At 47.8% G+C, this 20,639-nt stretch overlaps 1 protein-coding gene across 3 annotated transcripts in view; it reads right to left on the reverse strand.

Annotated features, from left to right (window-relative positions):
• The window catches only part of Ptpn14 (protein tyrosine phosphatase non-receptor type 14), a 131,155-nt gene that overhangs the window by 34,927 nt on the left and 75,589 nt on the right, over window positions 1-20,639 (reverse strand). For all 3 annotated transcript variants that reach the window (XM_027418713.2, XM_035445561.1, XM_027418714.2), the window contains 2 exons: window positions 9,925-10,022; window positions 7,197-7,264 (listed from right to left, as the gene is read on the reverse strand). In XM_027418713.2, coding sequence (XP_027274514.1) covers window positions 7,197-7,264; window positions 9,925-10,022 — 166 coding nt within the window. The remainder of the gene's footprint in view (window positions 1-7,196; window positions 7,265-9,924; window positions 10,023-20,639) is intronic.

The following is a 20,639-nucleotide window of genomic DNA, read 5'->3' on the forward strand; positions in this document are numbered from 1 at the left end:
CCGCTGCACACAGCTCCTACCATAACTCTTTGAACCCAAGTAGCATAGCTCCTACAATAGCCTATGGGGCCCAGACAGACTGCATAGATCCTACCACAGCTGGTGGGACCCAGACTGCACAGCTCCTGTCACCATAGCCACTGAGACTCATGCAGCCTATTTTTTTTCTTCTTTCCTGCCTGTCTGCTTCCCACATGTACTTTTAATAAATTGCTTGGTATGTGCTTGTGTAGTGTGTGTGTGTGTGTGTGTGTGTGTGTGTGTGTGTGTGTGTGTGTAGATGACAAAAAATGACCTCAGCTCTTGATCCTCCATGTAGGCCACCTTGGTGGGTTAGTTGGTTTTTGTTGTTTGTTTTTAAACACAAGGATTCTCACTAGCCTGAACCTCACGGGGGGGGGGGGGGGTTAGGCCCATTAGCCAGAAAGCTCCAGGGACCCACCCGGTTCTGCCTCCTCAGCACTGGGATTGCAAGCCAGCTTTGCTGTTACATGGGTTCTGGGAATCGAACTCATGTCCTTGCAAGCACTCTCCTGTCTAGCCGTCTCCCCAGCCTGTGGCTGTGTGTTTTTAATGATTAGAGTAGGAGCCAATGTTTAAGAGTTAAGCACTAGAATCGACTGTGCCAGGATGCTTTGTCTACCTCTAAAATTCCAGGCAATGAGTTTAAAACTGCATGATGGCAGAGCCGGCTCCTTCTGGTGTTACTTGCTGGTCAGTGGGGATGGGGTTGAAACACACCTCAGGGAACTTCTGTAGGACTGCATGTGTGTAGTTGTCCTCCTTAGTGCTCAGCCAAAAGGAACACACGGCTGTCAGGTGCCAAGAGGGGAAGCACACATTTCTGTCCCCTGAGCTATCAGGTGATGGCAAGAGTCTTCTAGCCACACCCTGCTGAGGGCTCCTCTGGCTCATACTGTCCGGGGTGCAGGGCTGAGGTTGAAGTCTGGACGGATTCATACCAAGTGTCAGTAAATGTCTGCCATGTAAATATGAGACCCTGAGTTCTAGCCTTGGAATCTACGTGGGAAAAAAGGTGGGTGACCCGTGGTCTCTAACACCAGTACCAGGGTGGTGGAAACTGGTGAAACACATGGCTTGGGTGGCACGTAGTCTGGGAAAGTGGAAACTGGGGCTCAGTGGCCTGAAAATGTAGCCTAGTGGTAAGTTCCTGGCAAACGAGAGACCCAAGGTAGACCAGCACCATAGAGATAATATCCAGGGCTGACTTGTGGGGCACACACACGCATACACTCACAGCCACACACACACACACACACACACACACACTTTAAAATAGCATTTATATAGAGGTTTGCCCTCAATTTCATAAGCCATCATGGATGAAACCCTTTTATATCACTCTCAAAGTGGACTCTTAACTATTAAGAACTAATCCATCTAGCCGGGAGAGGTGACGCACACCTTTAATCCCAGCACTTGGGAAGCACTCTGTGAGTTCGAGGCTGGCCTGGCCTACAAAGTGGGTTCCAGGACAGCCAAGGCTGTTTGTTACACAGAGAAACTGTGTCTCAAAAACAAAAACAAACAAAGAAACAAACAAACAAACAAAAGAACAACTCCATTTCAAAACAACACTGTGAGAAATTGGTGTTGCTCAAAACTAAAACAGGAGGCTTATGTCCTGGAAGTTCTGCTCTGTGGGTTCCAGCAGGTTCTAAGCTCCTGGGCAACAGTGCAGAAGAGGTGGGGTGAAAGGGGCTCTTCATTGTTTGTTATGTTGCTGACTGACATCTAGCCGGCCACTGAGATGACCCAACTGAATCCTGGGAAATAAGCAAGCTTCCAATTGTAAGACTTCAAGGGTGCTGTGTGCCTCAGACACAGCAGCAAGCATCTCAAGCCGCACCAGGTGCTGATTCTAAAAGGCACAGAAAAACAGAATAAACTGAAGTGAAGATCAAAGGGCTCTGTTAAACCCCAGTTCCAACTCTGAAAATGCCCAAAGGCATCTTCTGCTATTACACTCAGCCCAATGCCTCCACCTGTGTGTGGGGGGGCGGTGGCAGAGGTATGTACACCCCAGAGATGTGTGAGTGTGGCAGTGGGTGAATGACAAATGGCAGGGTGTGTGCCACAGCCATACACCTGTGGACGCCTGTGTACACAGCTTTGTTCTTTTCTCTGCTGAGGAAATGGCATCTGACAACTCGGTGACTATGGAAGATCAAACAGGGCCATTCATCTGCCTCCCCTCCCCCAGCACAGGAATGCAGGCTTCCCTTTGAGAGCTCCAGCAGAACCCAGCAGAAAGTCGACAACTTTCCAGGGCTCCCCACCGCTTGCACAATTAGGTCAACACCTGGGCCTGGCATCTGGACCTTTCTTCAATGGGACCCCAGCCACTCCTTCCAGATCTCCTCCCCTGAGAGTTCAGAGCCCTAGCAGGCAAGCTTCTGTTCTCAACACAGCTTTTACCGTCTCTGGTTACACTCAGCCCACACAGTCCCACCACACAATGGGAAACGTCCCATCTCACTAGAAATACTCCAGGTGCCTTCCCTCCCCTGGACACGGCTGGTCTGCTGTGGGGCCTTGAACATCCCTCTGTCTACAGTTATCTGTACACCACACTACGTCATTCCTCCTTTCCCTTCACCGGCTAGAATCTGGGTCCCTCACGGGCAGCAGTAATTCTCCCATCTGGTAAAAGGTCACTCATGTCACGGGGCTTTTCCACAATGGCTCCTCCAAGTTCATAATACCAAGTAAGTGGTCAATAAATATTGGCTGAACTGAACTTGCTGTACGGTATATGACTTCTGTATTGTTAGACAAGAGGTTTTGAGTAATATTAACAGTAGTTTGTCCTTCTGCTTATCCTGTTGTCTTCATTTCAAAATGCAGACAATGGCATTAATCAGCTCTGATTTGCACATCACAGAGTCACTGTAACAGTAACACAACCAAATAACAAGCTACTGAGAATTTACTCTGGACAGAGTTAGGTATCTCATATACATGTTCTCCTTCATCTTCACAGTGGGGATGGGTTTATTCTCACTTTTGATGAGAAGAGCGGGGCTTTGGACCATCAGCTAACTTGCCGGAGGTTGTGTGGCCGGTAAGGGTGCTAGCCCCTACGTATCCTCAGCACCACTCGGCAACTATGAGTGGTAAAGTTTCAGACCACAGTCCACCCAGGACAAGTCACCACAATGGTGAGCCGAGGATGTGTGCTCAGAAAAGAAAAATGAGTGCTGTAGGCCAAGCCTAGAACATTCTCAGTTCAGCCACCAAGCATGATACTCATCACTGCCCAGGGAGACTTGGAGCCAGGTTAAAAAACAAACTTCTGATCTTTCCCCTAGACGCCCATGTGGCTGCTGAGCAGTTAATATGTGGCCAAGACTAGGGAACTCAACCTCTGATTTTATTTAATCTAAATTTTAATATCAACATCCCCCTCTTCTTTCTTTCCTGTCCTGATCATACCTTGTCCCCTCTGCTCTACCTCCTTCACATGACGTAAGACGCAGGTGACATCACAGTCATCTCTGAGCCTTTTCTAACCCTGAAATTCCTGTGGTTCCTCCTCATGTCAAATCCTGATTGTAATTCCTGACCTATGTATGGAATTGCCCTGATTTGCCAAATCTCACCCTGGGGACATTCACTGCCATAGTTGTTGTTCTTGTACAGCTTCATTCCTGAACGTCTATTACCCATGTCAGCATTTGGGATAAAACAAAAAACAAAAACAAAAACCATGAAGGAAAGCAAGGTGAGTGGCTGTTCCTAAAAGCAGACCCAGCACACAGCACCCAGGGCTGCTTGCAGCTCAGCTCCTCCACAGGTCACCTTCTCGATGTGTTCAGTCACCCCCACTAAAACTTTTCTCAGTGAAGCCACCAACCAGGCAACAGAATTCCCAGGGGTGACACCTGTCTGTCGTTCAATCAGTTCAGGCACGGGCAGTTTTACATCACTGACTCATTCCAGAAACAAGTACGAGCACACACTGTGTGCCAGACAGCAGTGGGACACGGAGACTCTGCTTTTAGGGCCCCAGACCAGGCATTCTAACTGACAAAAAAGTAAATAACAATGAGCAGGTTCAAACGCAGAAGGGGCTGGGAAGCGCTCACCCAGGTGCCAGCGCATGAACAGGACATGGCTGCTGGCTGCTGGCCACAGATGGGCAGGCAGTAAGGCCTCCCTGAGGAGTGGGAGGGGGACACTGACCTCAATGACAGATCTGGCAGAGCCCTTGCCAGCAGGGGACACCCAGCCTCCAAGGCCTGGGGCAGTGCGGTATGTTTGGAGGAGCCAGACTCTTCCAAATGAAAAGGACTCTGTAGACAAGTGTCTTCATGACAGATACTAGCCGTATGTATCTATGAGGAGAGCTTGTCTCTTCCGTTCCTGCCCTGTGACACTGCCAACGCACATCCCACAACTGAGTGGCAGCCGCAGGTCCATTCTCCCCACACCCTCCCAACCGCTCTTTGACAGCAGTTATCCCGGCAGGAAAGAAGCAGTACTCCAAGGAAGTCTAAACAGATACTCCCTCACCATCAGAGATGCTGAGTATTTTCATGTATCTCCTGGGTTTTTTTGTTTGTTTTTTAATCTTCCCTTGAGAAATGTCAAATTCAAGTTCCCTGTCCATTCTGTAATGGGATCCTGTGTTTTCTTATCATCACATTGGAGTTCTACTGATTTGGCTACAAGCCCCTTGTCCAAAGTATGATTTACAAACATTTTCTTGGTGCAGAAATTCTTTATTTTGATGAGCCCCTACTGCCTTTTCCGTGCTTGTGCTTTAGAGGTCATATGTGGAACACCGCAGCCAAGACAAAGGTCTGAAGTCCCTCTGTCTTCCTCTAACATTTTAACGTCTCAGGGCTTATGTCTGTATCTTAATCCACTTGGAACTGATTGGTACACACTGGGTGACGTAAGGTCCCAGCCCCATCCCGTTTCATGCGGATGCCACACTCTCCAACACAGCGTACTGTAGACACTTCAACCCTTGCTTATCCTTGACCCCTTTGACAAAAATTGGTTGTACGAGTATGGACTTATTTCTGGGCTCCATTCCAACCCAGAGGTCAATGTGTCTGTTTATAAGCCAGCACCACGCTGCTGTCAGCCACCATCACATGGTGGGGGACGTCCTTCTGTGTATGTCTCTTTTTTTTTTTAAAGATTTTATTTAATTATTATGTATAATCTGCATGCATGCTTGCACACCAGAAGAGGGCACCAGATCTCGTTACAGATGGTTGTGAGCCACCATGTGGTTGCTGGGAATTGAACTCGGGTCCTCTGGAAGAGCAGTTAGTGATCTTAACCTCTGAGCCATCTCTCCAGCCCTGTGTGTTTATCTTATTGGTTGTTGAATAAAGCACTGTTTGGCCAATGAGGCAGCAAGTTAGGCAGGACTAGGAGTCAAGGAGAATGCTGGGAAATATAGTAAAGTCTTGTGATCCAGGCAGGAAGTGACATAGCAGGCAGACTCAGAATATAAGCAAGGACAAGCAGGAAGTCATTCTCGTCCTCTTCCTCTCTGTGGAGCCTCCATGTGATCCACTGGCAAGAGAGGGTGTTTACATCCGGCGTCCTCAATAAGATAAGTCTTATAAAATATAAAGATTAGTAGTTATTGTTGATAACTAAGACTGAGCTAGCAGATAAGAAGTCCTAGTCATTGGACAGCAGCATTGTACCTAATGTAAATCTCTGTGTGTTATTTGGGTCACCCACGTGGTAGCGGGGCAAGAGCGGCTTTGCAAAAAGACTTATCGTTACAATCACGTGGCATCTGCATTTGGGTTAACTACAGTTATGAAGAAACGCCATGACCAAAAGCAAGATGGAGAGGAAAGGGTTTATTTGGTCTCTGCATCCATAGTCCAGCCCTGTAGACAGTCAGGACAGGAACTCAAGCAGGGCAGGAACCTGTAGGCAGAAGCCAAGGCAGAGTCCATGGACGGGGTGCTGTTTACTGGCTTGCTCCCTATGGCAAGACTGCTTTGGCCACTTGGGGATCTTTTGTGGCTACACATGAATTTTAAGTTTGTTTTTCCTATTTCTGTGAAGGATGGCACTTTGATTTTGACAGGGGTTGCAGTAATTCTGTAGGTTACTTTGGGTTGCATGGGCATTTTAACACCAATTCTTCCAAGTCATGACCCCAGAACATCTGTTTATGTAATCTTAAATTTCTCTCATTGATGCTCTATAGCTATCAGTGCAAGAGTCCTCCAGCTCCCTGAGTGAATTTATTCCTGATGTATGCTCCTATACATCAGACTGGTTTCTGTATATGCTCACCAATTTCCCCATTGTTGCTGGAGTTTCTTGTCCCGCCAGATCCTGTCACCCTTTAGCTCCAAATAAACACAAAAATACTCATATTAATTTATAAACTGTTGGCCGATGGGTAGGGCTTCTTATTGGCTAGCTCTGTCTTAAATATTTACCCATTTCTATAAATCTATGTATTTCCACATGGTCTTGGCTTACCAGAGAATGCCTGGACCTGTTAATCCTTTGGCGGCTGCATGGTGTCCCCAGCGGTCTCACTCTGCCTACCTTTCCCAGAATTCTCGTCTCCAAGTCCCGCCTATCTTCCCGCCTCCATTGGCCAAACAGTGTTTTATTCATCAACCAATAAGAGGAAACATAATACAGAAGGACGTCCCCATCACCCCATCTCTTATTTTCTTTTGTGGTTCTGAGGACTGAATCCAGGGCTACAGAAGCTCAGCAAGTGATCTACAAATGAGCTACCTCCCAGCCCTCGCTCACCACTGCATTCAAGTGGTACTAACAACCTAGCTAAAATAATGAAAGCAACAATAAATGAACAAATGAAGACTTGCACAGGAAAGGAAGAGGCAAAACAGTCAGTCTGTGTTTGCAGATTACAGGACTGTATACACAAGTACAGATTCATCAAAAGAGAGACAAACACTGTTGGAACCGATAAATTAAAAATCAACCCATGAGACGTGGTGCAATTTCTCTATGCCACCAAGGTTCTAGCTGTGGGGGCTAAAATAAGAAAGTGTCTTGTCGTGAGAAGAGGCCCCCCCCATACACTCCTGGTATTTCATAAAAACTGTCCCTATATTTAAGTATGCAGACCTCCCCAGGAAGCACAGAGGCACTCAAAATAAAGAATGAGTCCAAGGAAAGAAAAGAGAATAAAAAAGCAATGAACTCACCATAGGAAACAGGACATACTCTCGTAGGAATTCTTGGGAATCAAATTGGTTATAGTCTCCAAAATCCGCTGAGAAGACAGGGAAACAAGAGCATCGTTACTCAAAGATAGAGACAGAAGAAAACATGGCAAACTTTTGCCCACATTTCCCTGAACACCACTAAACAAGACCGGTGCCAAGATGTGTCTGCTGTTGTCTCCACTTTTACCTAGCAACTATCGGCACTGGCATGTGAACCCCACTAGATGGTTTTTAGGAAGAGTGGGGAAATTTGGAAGTAAACCCTAAAGGCTATTTAAAGCTTTAAAACCAACCCGTGTATGTTTGTTTGTTGAGTGTGTACCAGGTTGGTTTCCTCTATCTGTCTGCCAAGGGGACTTTCTAAGTCAAGGTTAAGATGGAGAAAAGTGTCTGTAAATGCATCAGCAGTGGAAATCCCCACTGTGAATCACCCTTGGCAAGCAACCTGGAAAATCTTCACACCTCCTGAACACATTTGCATGTCACGGGAATTCTGTTCCCGGCTGCCATCCCACAATGGTATGCTGGGGCACGTGCAAACTGAATACACAGAAATACCTTAACTTTTGCTGCCTCTGCGCACAGAAATGTCAACATGACAGAGTCACAGAGACAGTGATGATTCCCCCTACAAACGGATTGCAGCTATCACTCAGATGAGGAGCCCAGAAGAGCAAAGACAACCCACTAAACCTGCTTCCAAGTCCAGTCACGTGATGTCTCCAGTCACCTCTTTTACTTCTGTGGGCATGAGTTTCTATTGGCCCAATAGGAATTGTTAGGAGTGTGTGTGTGTGGGGGGGGGGTGTGTGTGAGAGAGAGAGAGAGAGAGAGAGAGAGAGACAGAGAGAGACAGAGACAGAGAGAGACAGAGACAGGGAGACAGAGACAGAGAGAGACAGAGACAGAGATGCATGCACGTGTGTGGGTGCACTCTTCCACGTGTGCATATGAAGACAAGAAGACAACCTTATTTAAGAGGCAGGGTCCCCCCACTGAATCTCAAGTTCACTGTTCTATGAAGCAACCCCTAGGATCCACCTGTCTGTGTTCTCCAATGCATACACAGATGTGCCCAACCTTATTCAGTTCTTGGGATCTGAATCAGGTCCTCATCCATGCAGCAGATCACTTTACCTGTGAACTATCTCCCCAGCCCAGGAGAAAGATGCTTCAAACATTACATTGTTAAAGGAAGTTTTACCAGACTGGCAAAATAGTTCACATCAAGGAGCCAATAAAAAGGGAATCCAGACTGAGTCCACTGACTTCCTCAAGGATCTTGCAACACCCAGGATGCTCAGGACGCCCGGAATACACCAAATGTGTGGACAGTGAGAGGAGGGGTGCACACAGGGAACGGGAAAGAAAGCCTTTTACAGAAGGAAGGCACAATTTGAAGATGAGGGCACACTGGGTTTTCTCAGTCCGCTGGTGTTATTGCAATGACCCAATCACTAGTGCTAACATGGCAACTGCCCACCGTTTTTCTTCCCTTTCTGCTCCTTGGGTGGACAGAGGAATGCAATATATTTTGGAGCATTTTCACCCAGAGTGAAATGTCATAGGAAGCCATCTCTCCAGACATTAGCACTCATAGGGTTCAAGTTCCAAGTGTGGGACAGGAAGTCCAGTTCATAGCCCCTATATCAACAGCCCACACTGTAATAACTCTGCAGCTAGCAAGAAAAGAAGAACCGAAAGGGAAATCAGTTTCCTTCCAAACGTTACATACTCTCTTGGGGTTGGAGAAATGACTCAGCAGTTAAGAACACTTGCTTCTCTTGCAGAGGACATGGGTTCAGTTCCCGGCACCCACGTGGTGCCTCACAAATATCTGTAACTACAGTTCTAGTGGATCTTCTGCCCTCTTCTGGACGCCCCAAGCATGGCACACATAGTGCATATACACACATGTAGGCAAAATAGTCATACACATAAAAAATAAAAATCTTTTAAAAATTATACACGCTCTTATTTTCAATGTGAGCAAACACACTTAAACCACCATTTCTGGAAAATGGCTCAGTGGCTAAGAGCATTTGCTGTTCTCCTGGATGATCTGAGTTGGGTTCCAAGCACCCAGAGGTGGTGCTTCATAGGCACCTGTAACTCCAGATCCAATAGATCTAATACCCTCTCTTGGAGCTACACACACCTGGAACCCACTCACACATGTACACAGAAATGAAAATTAGAAACAGAAAGCACACTTAAACATAGAAAATAACACATTCTACAATGTAGAGAAGGTTGAAAATAGCTGGACAGGCTGAAAGACAATTGGTATCCCCTGTCACCTAGCCAGCATCGATTTAAACTACAGAATGCTGGTTAAAGCTATTGTTCTTAAGTGGTGACAGTAACTCGTTCACACCATGAGGATACAGAATATGACCACACCATACAGTGGAATAATCCTGAGACAACCTCTCGCACACTCTGCAGGGCAGTCTCAGTTACAGGCAGGATTTAAAAACTATTTCTTCAGTTAGAAGCATAAGGGAACCATAGTCAAACAAGCATGACTGACTTACAAGCAGCTTGGAGAAATCCACCCTCTTGCCACCCCAAATCACTAACTTTTCATCTTAATGCAAAACATCTTGAAATGACCAGGAAGCCTCAGCCAGAGGTCGCTTAACCGAGTCTGTTCTTTCTGGAAGAGTGTACCGAAGCAGATAATGGGATTCCACAGATGCCTTACCTTGCACAGCTAAGCCAGCCAGCCGGATCACTTGTTCCAGGGTGCACCGTAACCGCCCTTCAAGCACATCCTTTTTGACTTGCAGGTAATACTGATACCTGTTCCGGGAAGAGAGAACAACCATAAGCACACCCACACAGGCTGGGTGTTCACAGCAGATGTACAGGGGACACTGATGGCGTCATCTCTACAAGAGATAGACAGTGACCTCTGCCCCTGTGTCCCTCTGTCTGACGTCACAGGTGCTGAAGCAAGTTCACTATGAGAACATTCTCATCTAACGCTTTGTTTGCGAGCCCTCAGGATGAACTGAGACCAAGAATGTCCTTGAAACACTCCACAGGACCTGCGTTCAATTGCTCAATTGTCAATTTGACAGAATCTAGAATCCCCTGACAGATGGGTCTCTGGGCATGTTTGTGGGGGTGCCATCTTGATTACCTAATTGAATACAATAAAATATAATAATAATAATAATAATGAATCTTTAAAAAAAATTGATAAATGCGACAGTCTGGTAGACCAGATCACTAGTTGGTCACATGATGTGGAATTGTGTTGAAGCTTTTTCAGAGCTAGGCTTCACCTCACACATCTGAGACACATGAAAAGGTTGCTGATTTTAGCTTTCCAGCCTGGAGCACCCTTTGCAAAAGCAGAATGTAGACAGCAAGGGCCGCCACAGTCCGGTCTCTGGGCAGGAGCTGCAACACTGCACGCTCCTCCTGCTTCCAAAGCACTCTCTCAGAGCGACCCGGACCTTCAGACAGCTCCCTGATCCACCTGTTTACTTCCAGGACACAGCTACTGCGACTGCACTCTCTCAGTCATCACTTCAACCGGACTGCCCCTGCACTGCCACCTGGTAAATACTGACTGCTCGTGGGCTCCTGGTAACAATTACTCTGTATTTTAACTTAACTTTGAGGACTCTGTCTGGGAACTCAAAGGTCACCCAAAGCCTAGTTTCCTACAGACAGACAATGAGTAGTAGAAACTGCTTATGGTTAAGTATACATACACTATCACAGGTGCTGGGCCTAGTGCTTCCCAGAGGATAAGACACTGGCTCTTTGCACAGCCCAGCCCAGCAAAGCCCCACCCTCCTCAGTCTACAGGGTGGGGCCAAAAAAAAAAAACAACAACAACAACAAAAAAAAAACAGGCTAATCTTTGGTGGTAAAAACCTAGACTCCAATCTGAAGGGAGTCACTTAATAAAGCCTTTTAAATCAACCTTAATGTGCAACAGAAAACTAATTTTTGTTTTCTATTCCCACCTGATAAATTCATAACCATTTTTACAGGCTTCACCACCCAGTCAGCAGTTTTCCTCCTGTCCATAGTATTTGGCTGTATCAACGAATGGTCTCCATTGAGCTTGAGGCCAGTCAGCAGAAGACCTCTTGTCTACTTGTCCATCGCAGGCCACCCTCAGTGACACTGCTCTGTCCTTAACTGTCACCACAGTCCTGATTCCTCTTACCCCAAGTCCTAGCACACAGGAACGGAATTAGACACAAGAACTTATGGCCAAAGTTATTTGCTGGCTATGAAAAGCCACTTTTGTCAACTCTGAAAATGCTCAGACTAACGGGGAGGAAATATCATGATCAGTGCAAAAGCCAGTGAAATGAAGGGCATTCCGTGTGTGTGTGTGTGTGTGTGTGTGTGTGTGTGTGTGTGTGTCTGTGTGTGTCTGTGTGTCTGTGTGTGTGTGTGTCTGTCTGTGTGTGTGTGTGTGTGTGTGTGTGTGTGTGTGTGTGTGTATGGTGTGTGTGCGCTCGAGTGCGCATGCGCACGCACCTGGGGTTGGGGGATGGAGAAAAAGAGAGAGAGAGATTCTTAGGGACAGTTCTTGGCAGTGGGCAAAGAAGGCCATGATTTGTTCCTTCGTGGGAACCTGAACAAATAACATCAAAACACAACTTTATATGAACTTAGAATCTTGTCGAAAGTAAATCAAAATACCCAATACTAAGAATCCTGAATGGCCACAGTCATGTCCTCTGGCGTAACCATTTCCTCTGTGTGGAGCATCAATTCTCCCATTCATATTTCCCAGTTGTCATGTTTCTCTCAAAGAGATCAGTGGTCCCCCCTATAGTGGTCCACAGCCAAGCCTGCCTGTCTCCCCGCTGAGTGCAGGCTACAGTCATAACCCCGGTTCCTCCTCTGTATTCCAGGGACTCCACCATGACTTCACATTACCCCCTTCTCGTGAAGGAACACACACACCCTCTCAACTACAGGCAAAGCTCGGAACAACCTTATTTAAACACACGAAATGCTGGTGATGCTGGTGTTTAAAAAACAACATCGGGGGTGGTGGAGGCATGGATCTGTAATCCAGCACTCCAGGGACTCAGACAAGAGGGTCACAAATTCAAGACCAGCCCAGGCTCTACAGTGACGTCTGGGCTAGCCTGGGCTACACAGTGAGACCTTGTCCCAAAACGAAATGAAACAACAGGTAACTGACAACGCACCATATTGTTGCACCTCCCTGGAGGAAGCTCAGTGAGTCTGAGAAGGGAGTGAAGCCTGTGGCTCCAGAGGGATGCTTCTCATCTCAGAGCACCTCACGGCCTCCTGAGTTCTGTGTTTGGTGTCCTCCGCCATCTTGCTCACTGCGTCCCTGGGCTAGTTCTCCAGGAAACAGCGCCTCACTCGCTCCAGGTAACCTTCTCTTCAAGAGACCCTGGGAAGTGCCTAGGAGTCTCTTGTAGAGGAGGCTTTCATCTCTGCAACCCCAGCAGTTCTTAAAGGGACAAGACGCAGCCAGGGAGAGGGTCCTTAAGTCATCAAACCCCTTTTAAGCACCAAGAGTTCACTGTGAACGCAGTTGCGTCTTTGAAGATGAGCCACTTCGAGACTGAAGATCCTACTTTCAAGACTGAGGGAATGAGAGTGGAGAGAGAGACAAGCAAAGGTGTTAGCTTTGAGCTGAGGGCCCCACATGTCTCTCCAGTCATGTTAAAGGGCACCAAACAACAAAACCCGCTAAGAACCCAAGAGCAGGCTCTCGGGCCAGAAGGTGCCTTCAGATATATTTAGGAAAGCTACCGAGGGATTCTGAAAACTGACCAGACCAGGTGGGGAGAGTTGGAGGTATCTCAACTGGGAGAGGAGACAAAAGCTCACCTCATCCTAGTTACACAGCGTTTGAACCTTTCTGGTGACAGCCCTTCTCTTCTCCTCTGTCATGGTGGCTTCCATTTATTTTCATTCCTTCAAGTCAGAAGGACACACACGTGTATGCTGTCATCTGGGGCAGGACCAGGCCTCAGTCTCCGCGTCACGGGGATCACAGCTGGCCACAACCCTGGCCAGCACTGCTCTTTACCGTGCTGTTTGATGGGGCTGTCTTTCAGCCCTGGGGGAGGGGAGAATGTTTCTAAGGATGTCCTCACATTGTGTGCCAGAACTGAAACTGTTTCCCATGTCACTCCCAGAAGTGAAAATGGGCACCAAAGACACCGTCACAGATTCTTCTGGGGACGAGATCAAAGACCAAGGAACCCACCAGGTCCACAGACAGCAGCTCCACTTCTCTGGAGCCTCACACTCCGGTGCCCACCCGCATCCGGCTCTCCTGCTGTCGCTGGTTTTCAGACAGGGTTTCATGTGGCCCAGGCTGGCTTCTAACTCCCTATATCACCAAGGATGACCTTGAACTCCTGTTCCTCCTGTCTCTACCCTCCAAGTCCTGGGAATGGAGGCATGAGCGACCACTGCTGGTATGCAGTGCCAGGGATCAAGCCCAGGGCTGCTTCACACTAGGGAAGCCCTCTATCCACTGGGCCAAACGCCCAGCCCACGTATGTGGCAGGTTCCATTCAGGCCATCCTGTGACAGGAAACAGTGACTCCAGTCCTGCAGCAAGGAACACTGGAGCACTCCTCATATGTAGGTTGGTGTAGGCTTGTGCTTGGATGCACTCCAGAGCTGTATGCTCTAGCCTGGAAGCCATCCAGACCACAAAGGTCTCTGAGAAGCCATAGCTAGCGATGTGCGCACTGTCACTGCATGAGACTGTGGTGGTTACTAGTGAGACTGGAAAAAAATAAGAATGAAATTTGGACTAATGTAGAAATTGTTTGCTCCGTTCACCTTCCCACCAAAAGCGCCTCTATAAAACACAAAGCTGGCGTCCTTTAGGATCTGAGAGAGCAGAGACGGCATTCTGTTTTTAGAATCATTGGGTTCCTCTCTGTTTTGGTTAGAGATACAACTCTGACTGCAGTAAAAGCAAAACTGTGGGTCCTATTTTGGAAACATACAATTTCATGGAAGTACCTCCACCCTGTCAGCACTGTGGGTGGAAGGGAAAAATCTAGCCAGCCAATCCTCATGCCAGGAAATAAAGCACAGCCAAGTTTCCAAAGAGGTCCTCTTTGAATCTAAGCTTGCAAGGAAATGTTAAAACATTCCGCACATTCAAAGTCCTTGAAACACCCCATCTGGCTGCAGAGACCCAGTGACTGGTTTTAGGTTAAGTCTTTGGTGCTCCCTGTAAGAATGGGGAAAAACTCTACTCGTTGAATAAAGGTACATTTTCTTTGGTCTTGATTTTAATCTAAAGCAAAAATTCATTTAGACTAGTAAATGCTAGTCTCTCTGTGTGATGCAGACAAGGGTCCCAGCTGTCCCTGTCGATAAATATAATAACCAAGAGATGAAGAATGCTATGAACGTTCCTATTCCATGGCACCAAGGACTTTTCCAACTTCCTTCCCCCTCTAAGACTCTGAACAGAAAGTTTGTGTTTATTTTTAAATGCTAAACTTAGCCAAGCCAACGGAGCACTTGGTAATCTGAAAGAGTGGTACTGAGAAGTCCCCAAAAGTCTCTGCCGCATCATGTTATCCTCTGTGTTTCAAGATGTGTGGCCGGGACCCCTCATCACCACTTGAACTCACATGTGAGGAATCTGAACATTCTGTTATGCTTTAAGGTCTGACTCTTCTGGTTGAGAAACGCCTTGTGGTAGCCTACAAAGTAGGGCCTGTCTTACCGCAGAACCACGAGAGAGGCGCCAGGAACTCAAAGGCTGAGGACGTGTAGCTTTGAGAATGTGTTTCCCACCCCTCCCCCAGGGTAAGTCCCTCATTCCAAGTCCAGGGCAGCAGAGGATCCCTGAGAGGTGGGAAGAGCCCATCACAATAGCAAAGTCTTCAGACCTGGGTTGCCCTGACTGCCATCCGAGGTACTGGTACTCTCACCACGACCAGAGGATGGAATCAGAGGAGTGGTGGGCTGTAGGTGCTATAGATGCTTGTTTAGAGGAATCCCCCCACCCCTGAGACACACACACAAACAAACAAAAAACAAAACAACAACAACAACAAAACCACTGGCTGACCCCATTTCCTGATTAACAGAGGTGGGCCACCCTCTAGCAGACCTCTTCAGAGCCTGTGTGACTCCTATCTCCCTTCGTTCTCCTGTTGCCCTATCTCCTGGGCAAAGATGACTGTGAGGAGCTTCAGCCTCAGGTGAAAAGATGCAGTGTGCAGGGGCAGTCCTCTGATTATGAGTGCCATGGGGGCCTGGAGGCCTGGAGACCTGGAAGCCAGACACTGATGCTGTATCGTTGATCCTAAACAAATAAGCCGGGGGAGATTTTAACAACCATGCCCGGCCCTTCCAACGTGAACAGCAGGAACTATGCTCAGACAGAATGACTCATCCAACCAAGGTAACATCACTTCTTAAAGCCAAAGCCAGATGGCATCTGAGCAGAGCCAACCACAGACACAAGGAAGGTGGGATCTGCTTCTCAGCATTCCGGTGAGCACCCCAAATCCCTGAAATCCCCAAATAAAAACAAAACTGGGGAAGGGTTGAGGAGGCTGGCCCTTCCCAGACCTGTGTGTGCCTCAGCCTGAGGCAGTCCTACAAGTGCACTGTATAGTGTGTTTCATCACATGGCCGAGAACTCTCCAGGCCTGCAGCCAGGAGGACTAAGGCACTCTGAGCTATGAGCACCATCCTATGTCTCCAGTGTCATCGTGCGTTCCTATCAGCTCTTCCCCTCCTCCACGGCTGAATCTAGCTCAGCCAACAGCTCTCCTTATCTGAAGAGCCAATACGGATGTCACAATTTGCAGAGGGACATCTTTACTTTCTGTCTTGGTAGCCTTCACAGAATGATGGGAGGGTCAGAGTGGGGAAAAGGTAATTGCTGTCTGGATTACTAAGAGCAGGTCAAGGTTTAAATGCCATCTCCTGGCTAGAAACCTTTGTTCACAACTAACAGCGTCGGAAAGCCTTTTTTGCTGCAATGTATTAGAACCTTCTTCTCCCTGTGTGTTGGAGACTGTCTGACAGTTTGCTGTACAAATAGGAAAGAAAGGCAAGAGGAAAAAACCAAGATAAGCTGTCCTGGAGTAGGATGGAGCAAGCTAAGTTCTTGGATGGATAGAGGCTGGGTAGTACTAGGGGCCTCATCAGCGCATTCCAAAGGCTGCTCTCAGCTCCGGGCTGGAAATAATGGGGTGGCCCACTCCGGCTTTGTCCTCCATGCCCAGATAACTAGGCAGGCATGTAACCAGACCTATCTGTCCATCTCCTTCCCTGGCCCTGAGCCCTCAAAACCCTTGGGAAGTATTCCAGTCCCTGACACATATAATAATGTGTTGTGTGCCTGGTCTGCGTGCTATCTAAAAGCTTTTATGTTTAATGAACTCCCAGCTGACAGTCAATTAAAAGTGCACCCCACTCTGACAACTACGGGAAACAAAATGACCGCAAAGAGAACCAAACAGAAGGAGCCAGTCCCACAAGTGACAATGGTGACCTTAAAAGGGAAAGCCTGTCTTCGGGCCTCACTCACAATCACAAGCTAACTGATGCATCCGTACTCGTGAAAACAAAAACACACGACGCCCTTTCCCAAACACACCTGGGCAGGATTTCCCTGGCGCATGTTCCACTCCACAGGGTTACAACATCACCGGATCAATAACCACCTTCTCTGGCCAGAGACACCTAACTTCCCAGGAAGCCTCTAAGGCTTGCAATTCTATCCTTAAAAGGACAATGTTTGTTTAAATGCACACAAACACACAGGCCTTGAGCGCTAGGGGGAAAAGAAGACCAATGGCAGCAAATGTTGCGTAAGAAGCCAGGCAAGCCCCGACGTGACCCACACTCTCTGCTCTTGAACTCTTGAGTTAATTATAACAAATTACAGGGACTCCAAGTATGGCCTATGGAGGCCATAAACTCCCTGATAGGGGCCTATACTGAAACCCCAGGGTTCTGTGTAAAAGAGGAATTCGGTTTCCACAACACATCACAGGGCAAGAGGGGAGGTCCCAACTCCACTTCTCTGTCCTATGTCTCTGGGCACAGACACCTTCCCACTGACCCTATCTGTAGGACTAGAAAGGTCCACAGAGGCCTGCTTTGACCCAAATGCCACCAGCTAGAGGACGGTGTCTGAAGAAGCCCCCAAAATAAAGTGGTATTGGTGTCAAAATAAAATCTGAGCTTGTTTTAACCTTCCTTAAAATCTCTCGTAACTCAGAAAACAGTTTTGTAGTTCCTAAGAAAGTTATACAGAAATATTCATAACCACCCCACAATTATGCCCCCCCCAGGTACAGTCAGGAAAATTAGGAGCTTAAAGTCGCACAAACATTTGTATATGAGTTGGGCAGTGGTGGTGCATGCCCTTAATCCCAGCATGCACACCCGTAATCCCAGAAACAGGTGGATCTCAGTTTGAGGCCAGCCTGGTCTACAGAGAAGAGTTCCAGGACAGGCTCCAAAACTACAGAGAAACCCTTTCTTGAAAAACCAAACCAATACAAGCCAGGTGGTGGTAGCACATGCCTTTAATTCTAGCACTCAGGAGGCAGAGGCCAGCCTGGTCCTATAGAGAGCTCCAGGACAGTTAGAGAGACCCTGTCTCAAACAAAAGGGCACAAGTACATAAAAAGGATATATGTATGTCATGTTGGTAAACTATAAAATTAAACTCTGTCTCAAAACGAAAAAAAAAAAAACCAAAAAAAATTGTATATGAGGAGCTTAGCCACTAACAGTGCTGCCGGCCAGACCGATGACCTTGTTTCCATTCCTGGTTCCTGGGATCTACGTGGTGAAAGGTGAAAACAGACTCCTACAAATTGTCCTATGACTTCCACACAGATGCTGTGAGATGCATGTGCGCGCACATACACACACACACACACACACACACACACACACACACACAAATAAATATAATAGAAAAAATGTAAAACCCTGGGATATGAGTCAGGTGTAATGCCACACCTTTAATCCCAGCACTCAAGATGAAGAGGCAGGTGGATCTCTGTGAGTTCAGGCCTGGATTCCAAGCCCACCGAGGCTACAGTACAGAGTGAGATCTTTTCTCAGGGGGAAAAAAACGATGACTAGCATTGTAACCTACAGTCACCAAAAGAGAAAAAGCTCCACTGTCAACTGCAAATGAAGAAAAGAAAATGTGCTCAGGATGGATGGAGTTGTGAGCGTGGTGGGGCAGGCTCGTAATCGCATCACTGGGGATCAATCACACATTCAGGGCTGGCCGAGGCTACTGGGGACCCCTGCCCCTCAAAGAGCACAAGACTGGAGCACTGGCGTGAGGTATGCTGCAATGAACTTTGAGACATCGGACTTAGCAAAGGGCCAGACACAAAGACCTCGTCTTACACGATTCCACTGATAGGAATATACCAGAACCCCAGGAAGAGGAGAAGAAAAATGGCTGTAGGCATTTTAGCACTAGACTGTGGAGACGGTTGTCCCACTCTGTGAACACACTAAAAATTGTGACCTGCCTGTGCTTAAATAATTAACCAGGTGGCTTTTACATTTTATGAATTAAAGAAAAAGAGCAGGCGACCAAAACACCTGGGATTCCTAATAAGGAAGAAGTCTCAAGGCCGGAGCACAGAGGCACACTGAGCTGCCTGTTTCTGTCTCTGGCCTCCAGAGTCCAGGCCTGCTCTGCTTCCTGCTGGCTGGACTTCCCACGCTGTCTCTACCTGGGATAACCAGCAGGCTACCCTCTAGACTCAGGTTTTTCTCTTCTCCAAACCACTCCCTGACACACACACACACACACACACACACACACACACACACACACACACAAACGCACGCACACACACATACACACACTCACACACACACCACACACACACACACGCACGCACATACACACAATACATACACACACACACACACACTCACACACACACCACACACGCACGCACATACACACAATACATACACACACGCACACACATACACACACACCACACACACACATGCATGTGTGCGCATACACACACATACACACACAGAGACACACACACACATACACACACACCACACACACACATGCACACACACGCATGTGTGCGCATACACACACATAGACACACAGAGACACACACACACATACACACACACACTCGCACATACACACACAGAAAGACACACACACACACACACACACACACACACACACACACACACACGGCGGCAGACGTTATTCATGACCCCACAGTTGTTCTTCTAGTCTTTAGTGACCCCCAGCCCACAGTACCCCTCAGCACCCCCCCAGCTCTCATTGCTCCCCCAGTCCTCCCCGCCCCTGTATTGCACAGCCCAGGCTCCTACACTGTCTCCTCGGGACTTTCCATGTCAGCATCTGGAGGCTCCTGGGTGACACACAAGGAGGGAGAGTGGGAAGTGAGTCACTTCCCACTAATGTTGTTAGGTGTTACGTCCAGGAATGGCAAGAGAAACGGCTAGGTGTGGTGTGTAACGTTGGGTTTCGTGGTGAGAAGCCTGAGGCAGGAGCATTACCTGAGAAGGGGGGTGCAAGACTTTGGGGGAGCACAGAGAAATCCAGCTCAAAAACCAGTTTGGGCTGGCTAGATGATCACTTCATAAAAGCACCTGCCACATAAACCTGACAACTTATGTTTAATCGCTAGAATCCATGTAAAAAACTAATGCAGCAGTGAGCGTAATCCCACCCTCTACAGCAACACTGGGTGGGGGAAGGGAGGCAGAGACAGGAGAATTGCCTGGAAGTTGGTGGGCCAGCTAGCCAGGAGTGCTAATGAGACCTTAGGATACATCCTGCAGACCCTGCCTCAGCAGTATAGGTGTGCATGCGCGAGCACGCGCTCGCGCACGCGCACACACAAACACACACGCGCACACACAAACACACACACACGCACACACACACACACACACAAATTTTAAAATACATTTCATAAAGGCAACCCACTGCACACCAAGTACAAAGGCTTAAACTTTTGTCATGGTGGCAAAATATCCCAGTGTGTAAAGGCACTTGCCACCAGGCCTGACAACCAGAGTTTAATCCCTAGGATCCACATGGTGGAAAGAGAGAACAACCCTCCCCATGTGCCCCCACATACCCAAACAAATGAAGGACGAGGAGGGGGGAGGGGAAACCTGGGGCCTGGGGATAGGACTCAACACTAGAGTACTCAGCAGGCATTCACACTTGGACACGAGATGTGGAGGTGTGTGGTGGTGGATGGCTGAGCTTACAGTGAACACAGAGGGAGGGTAAACTTCAGTGCTTCATGCGAACGAATGAGCAGGAAACACTCGGGAGCTGAGACTGAGACGCTGCACATCAGGAACCAGCAGCCTTGCAGGAGATGAATCAAGACACAGGCAGCCTGCTCA

The sequence above is a fragment of the Cricetulus griseus genome, chromosome 5 (genome assembly GCF_003668045.3).
Source record: "Cricetulus griseus strain 17A/GY chromosome 5, alternate assembly CriGri-PICRH-1.0, whole genome shotgun sequence".
Lineage (NCBI taxonomy): Eukaryota > Metazoa > Chordata > Mammalia > Rodentia > Cricetidae > Cricetulus > Cricetulus griseus.